The following is a 10,162-nucleotide window of genomic DNA, read 5'->3' as shown; positions in this document are numbered from 1 at the left end:
GGGGGGTAGATATAGGACTGAATTTAGGGGTAGGTTCTTCACTCAGCGAGTCGTAAGTTCATGGAATGCCCTGCCAGTAGCAGTGGTGGACTCTCCCTCTTTATGGGCATTTAAGCGGGCCTTGGATAGGTATATGGAGGATAGTGGGTTAGTATAGGTTAGGTGGGCTTGGATCGGCGCAACATCGAGGGCCAAAGGGCCTGTACTGCGCTGTATTCTTCTATGTTCTATGTTCTAAGAGGAACCATCCTTTCCACATTTACCCGGTCAAGACCCTTCAGAATTTTAAAAGTTTCAATCAAGTTGCCTCTCCCTCCTCCTCGATACAAGCCGAGCCTGACCACCTATTTCTCACAAGACAACCTACCCCTTACAGGTTTTAGACTAGTAAATCCTCTCTGAGTTGCATCCAGCACATTTATATTTTCCTCAACTAAAGTGACCAACATAATTCAGATGCTGTCCTATCAGTGCCCCGTACAATTGAAGCATAGACTCCCTAAGTTTAGCATTCAATCCCCCTCGTGATAAATAATAACATTCTATTGGCATTCCTAATTATTTGCAATACCTGCACACTATCCTTTTTGCAATTCAAGTACAATGTCACCCAGACCCCTCTGCTTCATGGGGCTCTGCAATCTTTCACCATTTAGATAATACATTCCTTTTTCATTCTTCCTGCAAAAATGGACAACTTCATATTTTCCCACATTATATTCCATTTACCACATCTTTGCTCATTCACCTATCAACATCCTTTTGTTACTTCCTTGTGTCTTCTTCTCAACTTACTTTTCTACTTATCGTTTTGTCGTCAACAAATTTAGCAATCATACCTTCTGTTCCTATGTTCAAGTCATATAAGTAAATAAGTTGCATAAATCACAAACATGCAACAGACATTGAAGTTCCATCACCAATCCTTGTGGCACACTACTTGTTACATCTTGGTAACTTGAAAAAGACTCGTTTACATCTACTTTCTGCATCCTGCGAGCTAAACAATCTTTTATCCATGCCAATGTGCTACTCCATCTTTGATACAGCATCTTAGTAAATGTCTTCCAGAATCAAAATACAGTACAATATATACACCAGTTCCTCTTCATTCGCAGCACGTCAGCTTCTCAAACAACTCCAGTCAAATTAGTCACACATGACTTCCCTTTTACAAAACCAAGTTGATTCTGGCCGATTCCCTTGCAGTTTCGTACTTTGTCTCCCTCTCTTTATAATTAAGAGTTACATGTTACATTCAATATCTTCCAATCTGATGGGACTGAGTCTGAATTGGAGAAGTTTTGGAAAATTATCTCACTAACCATTCCTGTTAAGGTTCTAGGATGAATCTGTCAAGACATAGGAACTTGTGAGGAGAAAGTGAGGTCTGCAGATGCTGGAGATCAGAGCTGAAAATGTGTTGCTGGAAAAGCGCAGCAGGTCAGGCAGCATCCAGGGAACAGGAGAATCTACGTTTCGGGCATAAGCCCTTCTTCAGGAATCCTGAAGAAGGGCTTATGCCCGAAACGTCGATTCTCCTGTTCCCTGGATGCTGCCTGACCTGCTGCGCTTTTCCAGCAACACATTTTCAGCATAGGAACTTGTAAACCCACACTTCCAATAATTAACTCTGTGTCACTATCTAGTGATGAAGGTTTTCCAGAGTTCCTCCCTCCATATCCTGATTTATCACTGCCTGTGGGAAATTTATTGTATTCTCTACAGTGAAGACTTTCTAAAAATTCATTCATTGGAATTTTGAGACAGCAACAGTGATGCAATGGTGATGTATTTCTTAGTCAGGGCAGTGAGTGGTTTGGAGGGGAATTTGTCAATGCCCCTTGTCCTCCCAGATAGCTGTGGTTGTGGGTTTGCAAGGTGCAGTCTGAGGAATTTTGGGGAATTTCTGCACCTTGTAGATGGTATATACTGCTGCTACTGAGTGTCATCTGAATGTTTGTGGATGTGATGCCAATCAAGCGGACTGCCATGTCCTGGATGGTGTCAAACCTTTTAGCTATAGTTGTGCTGTGCACATCCAGGGCAGTGAAGAGTATTCCATCATACTCCTGATTTGTGCCTTGTGGGTAATGGACAGGCTTTGGGAAGTCAGATGGGTGAGTTATTTGGTGCAGTATTCCTAATTTGAACATGCTTTTGTAGTCACAGTATCTTTGTGGCTAGTCCAGTTCAGTTTCTGTTCAATGCCTAGGAATTTGTAACTGGGAATGCAAAATACCTGATAAATTCATCTGCCATTCCCTTAATTTCTAATAATAATTCTCCAGGCTCACTTTCTATAGGACCAACACTTTCATTGTTTTTTCACTCATTCTGATATCCTGTCTAATCTTCCAACCTGTCACCTGTCTTTGTACAATGCAGATATTTTTAGTCAACCTATTCAAATATGTTACGATACAAACTTTTTCTTGTGATTGATATTATCTTTCACATTTTAATAACAACGTCCATCCCTTGGAATCTTTCCTAATCATTGGAAAGTATCTATTCTGTGTATTCTGAAAGATCCCCTTAAATGTCTGCTATTGCATCCCTATTGACTTATCCTTTAACCTAATTTGACAATTCATTACAGCCCGCTCTCCTTTCAAGATGTTCTTAACTAATAGATGTTCTTAACTAATCTTATTTTTAATCTCAGACTCATCTTCTCTCCCCCAAACTAAATGTAAAATTCAATGTAAAATTCAATCATATTATGGTTGCTGCTACCTAGTGCCACCTTTATTTAAGTTACATCTACCTCATTTCACAATATCGGGTCATAGAGTCATCAGCACGGAAACAGACCCTTCACTCCAACTAGTCCACGCTGACCACGTTCTTGAACTAAACTCGTCCCACTTGCTTGCATTTGGCCCATGTCGGTCCAAACTTTTCCTAGTTATGAACTAGGTTCCCCACAGCAGATGGTGGAATTTAAATTCAATAACTAAAAATAAATCTGGAATTCAGTGTCTGATGATGATCACGAATTGACTGTCAAGAAAACCCATCTGGTTCTTAATGTTATTTAGGGAAGGAAATCTGCCATCCTTACCTGGTCTGGCCTACATGTGACTCCAGACCCAGAGCAATGTTAATGTCCTCTGGGCAATTAGGGATGGGCAATAAATGTTGCCTAGCCAGCATTATGGTTTTTATTCTGTCTGTTTTTATTTAGGTTATCCCTCTCTTACCTTTATACCATCATGAACTACCAAGCCACCCTTCCAATTGTTCTGAGTTTCCTTTACCCTTCAATACTCAGGTGCCAATCCAATCTATCCTGTAGCCATTTCCCTGTGGGAGCTATTAAATTGTACTTATTAATTTCCATTTACATTCTCAGTTCTTTATTTTAATGCTACTGCATTCAGATATAGAGCTTTTAGCTTTATCCTTTTAGTCTGTTTGTAAATTCTATCTTAATTGTTGGTTGACGCTTGGATACATACTCTCTACCCCTTCCTGTCACAGTCTGTCTATCATTTCCCGCATTAATGTCTTTCGATTTGACCTCGATTTTACTCTTTGATTTACCAAATCTTCTCAAATTTGAATTCTTGCCCTGCTATTCAATTTAAAATCCTCTCTACTTCCCTGGTTACGTGGTTCCAGCTTGGTTCTGGTAGAGATCATCCCATCTGCATTGTTCCCACTTTCCCCAGTAATGTTGCCAATGGCCCACAAACCAAAACTCACTTTCTCACCAGTCTTATGAAAATCAGATGGAGTTACTTCTTCTTTCTTCCAAGAATTGCTTTGTTTTATCTGGATCTGGACCTATTTAAGGTTTGGGACACAGCCACATCACACTAGAGCTCTCTCCCAGTGGAGCTGAGGCCTGTGATAATGGGGCTGCTGCTCAGCAACACGGCCCCCTGTCTGTGGGATTGAAATGACTGGAGGAGGAAAGGGCTTTGGATGCTAGGGTCAGCAGACTCGGCGATGTGCTGGACAATGGAGGAATGGGTGGGATGAGACTGGTAAAATTAGCCTTTAGAGCACTGGTGAGAGTCCAGTATACGAGCAAGTCCATCCAGAGCCTCCTGACTATGGTACTTGGCCCTGAGAATTTCCAGGGGATTGAGACAGCTCGGGCACACATTGAGCTTCCGATGAACAGATCCCCATGGGTCTAGAATTTGACAGTGGCCCAAGAAATGGAATCCTGCATCCCACAATTTCAGCCATTTCCAGAACATCTCCTTCATGCCTCTCAAACTGGCTCAGAGGAGCTTCCTGTTTGAGCTACAGCAGCACAGTCTCCACTTCCTCAACTTTGTCACCATTCAGATACACCTTGGCATATCATCCTACCATCCAGCTGCAGAGATTCCCAGCAATGGACTCTCTGTGTGAGGTGGTAGTTGAGGGGTGGGGCAGGGTGGTGGTGTTGTTGTCATGGTGCTGGCCCCTCCTCCTTTCCATCAGGGATCTTGAGTGGACAATGTTGCATGTGGCACATCCATGCAAGAGGAGATGAAGTAGGTTCATTGGGTGCCAGGGCAGTTGCAGTTTTTGTGGCCTTAAGGCAACTGTGTTTCACACTGCAGAGGAAGGGAATTATGGGAATAGAAGAGAGACAACACAGAAACAGAGCCACACAAAGACAGGGACACAGAAGAGACGGAGGGATAGAGACCAACAAAGGGAGATGGAGAGTTTCCCAAATACTCAGATAATTTTCGATATTGCAATATGTAGGTCATTTCCTGTGCTAAAAGTTATGCCAGTGCGGCCCAGTCAATCTAACGAACTGTCACCACCTTTCAATCTTCTTACTTGCTCTGCTGAAGATGCTGACTCTCTCGGATACAGTTCCCCCTCTTTTCCTGAAGGTGCTGCCTCTCACTGGAGTACAGCTCCCCCTCCTCTCCTGAAGGTGCTGACTCCCCCTGGGGTACAGCTCCCTCTTCCCTCCTGAAGGTGCTGACTCCCCCTGGGGTACAGCTCCCCCTTCCCTCCTGAAGGTGCTACCTCTCCCTGGGGTACAGCTCCCCCTCCTCTCCTGAAGATGCTGTTGGTGAACATGTCAATGGACTGATGACAATCCCATCGCTTGCTGATCATAACCAACACACCCTGGGGAAATGTCTTGGTCATTGGAACAGAGATAAAAAGGCAAGGTCAAGTGTGTGACCTACAGTGTTAGTCTTGTGCTAGTTATGGGATGAGACAATATTAGCAAAGACCTGGGTGCTAATATGAGAGTCTGAAACCAAGCAAGGTCCACTGAGAATATATAAATGGGCTCAGAGTGAACCATTCAGCTTTGCAAACATTCCACCAAACAGGAAATGCAAGCTATCCTTGAAAACACAAAGTAAGAGTGTGAGAGACTGTGGGACCCACAGATTTCACTCAAGGCAGGCCCGAACAAGAAAGACATTTAGAAAAAAGAACAAGATACCACATGTCAGATACTTGCTAAAGTGCTGTATTGCTTTCTTTCTATTTACAGCACCATCCTTCTGTTTCCTGAATGCTGAACAAGCAAAGTATAATTGGGGTCACAAGCAGTTACGAAACTCCCTCTAACCCAGATTGTGCTGACACAGACTGTCCAGCTCACAAGTGCCAGACACATAGATTCTGAACTAACATTCCTCTCTCAACCCGCCCAAGGGATAGATCCATTGTTCAGCAGGGCTCTCTGGCTGGTGATTGACAGTGGGAAACCTGACCAATTATTCCTAATGAACCTAGCGACACTGAGACAAATTGCACTGGTCATGATTGGCTGACTCAGCATCTTCTCAGCAACCCCCCCGCCCCCAAAACCCTAAGCAAAATGCTTAAGAATCTACCCTGGTGTGTCGAAGAGTCAGAGATGGCTTAATTGAAACGTCTAAGATTTTCAAGGGACTTGACTGGGTGGATGTTGAAAGAACATTTCTTCTTGTGAGAAAATCTAGTGGTCTTATTTAAAAATAAGGGGTCACCCATTTAACCAGAGATGAGGACTTTTTTTCCCTCTCAGAGAGTTGAGTGTCCTTGAAACTCCTTTCCTCAAAAGGCAGTGGATGCAAAGTCTTTAATTATTTTTAAGACAGATGTGGATAGATGTTTGATTACCAAGCGGATGAAAGATTATCAAAGATATGCAAGAACGTAGAGCGGAGGTTAAAATCAAATCAGCCGTAATCTTACTGAATGGCGGAGCAGGCTCAATGGGTAGGGACCTACGTTTTCCTCGTTCACATCATGCTATTGAGCAACAAGAGGTTCCTAGCCACAATTCCCCAATGGCAGGCTGGCACTATGCCCAATTGCATCACAATACCTCATTTCACAATCATGTTTTATCAAAAAATTGAAAAACCTTCTTTGAATGGGGGCCTGGAAGAAATGATAAACATCCACTTCCCTGGTCATTAGTAAACTAGATTTCTTTTCAGACAATCAGCAATGTTTCTGTGGTCATCATTCGACTGTTAATTTCAGACTCCTGTCAAGTTCAAATTTCACCATTGAACAGGTCCCCTAGGTCAGTGGATTAATAGTTTAGTGATAGCTCAGTGGTGTTATGCCCTCCCATTCTAAATCAACCTCCACCTCCTAAAGGTGCTGTTCATTTCTGCGGTTTAGCTCCACATCTTCCTGAAGTTGTTGACTCTCCCCTGCATTCAAACTATGGGATCTCGTTTCGCCCATCAACTTGGACAAGTATTAGTAAGATATCCAACTGTGGGGGCTTCACATCAACCTACTCCTGACCCTCAGCCAACTTCTGCACCGTTTCCAGGAAGGAATCACTGGATTGGATGTCAAGACTTCTTTTCATTCTCTAACATTTTAAAAATCAATCAGCTAACACATCACAGACTGGAAATGGTGGCTGAGCATTTACTGGTTGAAAGATTCTTATTTTAACCACCAGGGTAACTCTTTTGCCAAAGGTGGCTGACCAATCTGATGTCAAACCACAAATGAAAAGTTCAAAAGCACATGTGCCAATACAGTCTGAATTTGCATAATAGAAATTCCAGTTCAGTATGAGTGCCCATTTAAAAATTCTTTAAATAGTCCATTCTAATCCTGTACCCTGGATTAATAATCACCTGGTTAATGCTATCCTGTTTGAAGGTCACACAGACATACTCTAGAAGGTTACCTTTCCAGAACCTGGTAACTATTTACAGACTCTCAGGTATCCAAACCAAGACACCAGCCACAGAGCTGAGAAGGTGAGAGCTTCACAGTTACAGGAGCCAGCCCAGGAACTGTTGGCAGCACACTACATCACATACCAAACACTGGGCAGCACACCATGTGGGTACAGTCATGCAGTCAAAGAGCTGTACGGCATAGATACACACCCTTGAGTCCAACCTATCCATGTCGACCAGATATCCTAAATTAATCTAGTCCCATTTGGCAGCACTTGGCCCATATCCCTATAAACTCTTCGTATTCATATACCCACCAAATGCTTTATTAAATGTTGTAATTGTATCAGCCTCCACCACTTGTTCTGGCAGCTCATTCCATATGCTCACAACCCCCTGCATGAAACAGTAGCCCCTTAAATCCCTTGTAAATCTTTCCCCTCTCACTTTATGCCTTCTATTTTGAACACCCCTACCTTGGAGAAAAGGTCTTGACAATTTATCCTATCCACGTTCCCCTTGTGATTTTATAAACTTCTATAAAACCTCCGAGCCTGGCAGCATCCTTGTCAATCTTTTCTGAATCCTTTCAAGTTTCACAACTTCCTTCCTATAGCAGGGAGACTAAACTTTAGTGTTGCACGAAAAGTGGCCTAACCAATGTCCTGCACAGACACAACATGGAGTCGCAGGTAGATAGGATAGAGAAGAAGGTGTTTGGTGGGCTTTTTTTTAATTGGTCAGAGTATTCAGTACAGGAGTTGGGAGGTCATGTTGCGGCTGTACAGGACATTGGTTAGGCCATTGTTGGAATACTGCGTGCAATTCTGGTCTCCTTTCTGTTGGAAAGATGTTGTGAAACTTGAAAGGGTTCAGCAAAGATTTACAAGAATGTTGCCAGGGTTGGAAGATTTGAGCTATAGGAAGAGGCTGGACAGGCTGAGGCTGTTTTCCCTGGAGCGTGGGAGGCTGAGGGGTGACATTATAGAGGTTTACAAAATTATGAGGGGGATGTACAGGATAAAAAGGCAAAGTCTTTTCCCTGGGGTCGGGGAGTCCAGAGCTAGAGGGCATAGGTTTAGGGTGAGAGAGGAATGATATAAAAGAGACCTAAGGGGCAACTTTTTCACACAGAGGGTAGTACATGTATGGAATGAACTGCCAATGGATGTGGTGGAGGCTAGTACAATTGCAACATTTAAGAGGCATTTGGATGGGTGTATGAATAGGAAGGGTTTGGAGGGATATGGGCCAGGTGCTCGCAGGTGGGACTAGATTGGGTTGGGATATCTGGTCGGCATGGACGGATTGGATCGAAGGGTCTGTTTCCATGATGTACATCTCTATACCTCTATGACCTCCCAACTCCTATACGCAATACTCTGCCCAATGAAAGTAAGCGTGCCAAATGCCTTCTCCACCACCCGAGGCAAATGAGAGGACTGCAGACACTGAAGATCAGTGTCTAGATAAAGGCTAGATTCCTGGTGAAGGGCTTTTGCCCGAAACCTCAGTTTTCCTGCTCCTCCGATGCTGCCTGACCTGCTGTGCTTCTTCACCACCCTGTCTGCATGCGACTCTACTTTCAAAGAACTATGCGCTCAAAGGTCTTTGTCCATTAACAGTATGAGTCTGATTTACCTTTCCAAAATGCAGCACTGCACATTTATTACACTGGCAGCAGACAGTGTGGGCAGTACGCTGGGCAGGAGACAATGTGGGCAGTACACTGGGCAGGAGACAATGTGGGCAGTACATTTGGCAGCAGTCAGTGTGGGCAGTACGCTGGGCAGGAGACAATGTGGGCAGTACACTGGGCAGGAGACAGTGTGGGCAGTACACTGGGCAGGAGACAGTGTGGGCAATACGCTGGGCAGGAGACAGTGTGGGCAATACGCTGGGCAGTAGACAGTGGAGTGTCTATGTGTTTGTATACTGTCAAGCGTACATTGCCGGTAACAGGCTGCACAGGAGCACTTCAATTCAGCGTCTCAAGCATAAAACAGGGTAGCCCGTCACCCGCTCGAACAATCGAAGAGATCACGGAATATTCTCATTCGCTCCTGAAAGCAACAAATGCTGGGAGATCACAGCGGGTCAGGCAGGACAGCATTCCCTCCACACATCACTCCAGCTCTGATGAAGAGTCATCTAGACTTGAAACATCAGCCTGCTCTCTCTCTCCATGGATGCTGCCGGACCCGCTGTGATCCCAGAATTTGTTGCTTTCAGTACAGCTTCCAGCATCTGCAGGAATTTGCTCCTACATTCTCATTTGACGTGTCACCCATGTGTTTTAACCTCTGTCTAACTCTCCATCCACTTCTCACTTTCGAATTCCCAAATCGTGTTCACTCCTGACTCGGTCCCTTTCGTTTCTGTCCTGTCTCTAGTCTTCGCTGGGGCAGTGGAGCTGACCTTGAGGCGTTGCCCTCCCTCTCGACCGTGTCAGACCAGACAGACACCCACCTTGTCAGTGCCGGTGGCGATCCGGAGCAGCGCAGCGGAGGTCAGGCTCAGGAACAGCCACGGAATGGCCCGGGGGCTCATTGTTAACCCGGCGGCGGGAGGGGGCAGGACACGGCAACACCAAACACAAGATAAACAAGTGACTTCGGAGGACGGGTTCAAAGTGCTCACTTCTCTCGGAAACTGAAAGATAGCGAGCGACTCAACATTTCGGTGGGAGGAGCCGGGCCAATAAGAGGGACAGTCCAGGAGCACGTGGTCACTCAGCAAGGTCCCTCACCAGTGAAACAGCTTCCAACATCTCCCAAGATATTAGGGGGGGAAAAAAAGAATGGAGGGGGACAGGGCAGGGGATATTCTCAGGAAAGGTATTCTCTCAGGACCGAGCCGGCTCAGAGTAGGCTGGGAACAGGAGTGAGATTGGGGCTGGGGGGTGAAACACTCATTAAGAGGCGAGTCAGTCAGCCCCAGGTCAGTCTGACTGCTCTCCCTCTTGAGATCACATGTTGGTGTGTGATGATGATGTGTTCGGTCGAGGCCAGTGAGAGTTGCTGGCGAGACTTTTACACCTC

The 10,162-nt window shown here is 44.8% G+C and overlaps 1 protein-coding gene across 1 annotated transcript in view; it reads right to left on the bottom strand.

The window, feature by feature from the left end:
• Window positions 1-9,818, bottom strand: part of LOC122540339 (tumor necrosis factor receptor superfamily member 1B-like) — a 35,658-nt gene extending 25,840 nt beyond the window's left edge. Inside the window, exon 1 of the mRNA XM_043675903.1 lies at window positions 9,591-9,818. Within this exon, the coding sequence (XP_043531838.1) occupies window positions 9,591-9,671 (81 nt within the window). The 5' untranslated portion in view covers window positions 9,672-9,818. The remainder of the gene's footprint in view (window positions 1-9,590) is intronic.
• Window positions 9,819-10,162: the final 344 nt, after the last annotated feature.

This window comes from Chiloscyllium plagiosum, chromosome 34 (genome assembly GCF_004010195.1).
Source record: "Chiloscyllium plagiosum isolate BGI_BamShark_2017 chromosome 34, ASM401019v2, whole genome shotgun sequence".
Lineage (NCBI taxonomy): Eukaryota > Metazoa > Chordata > Chondrichthyes > Orectolobiformes > Hemiscylliidae > Chiloscyllium > Chiloscyllium plagiosum.
Note: the sequence above shows the minus strand (reverse complement) of the source record. Positions and strands in the feature narration are given on the sequence as shown.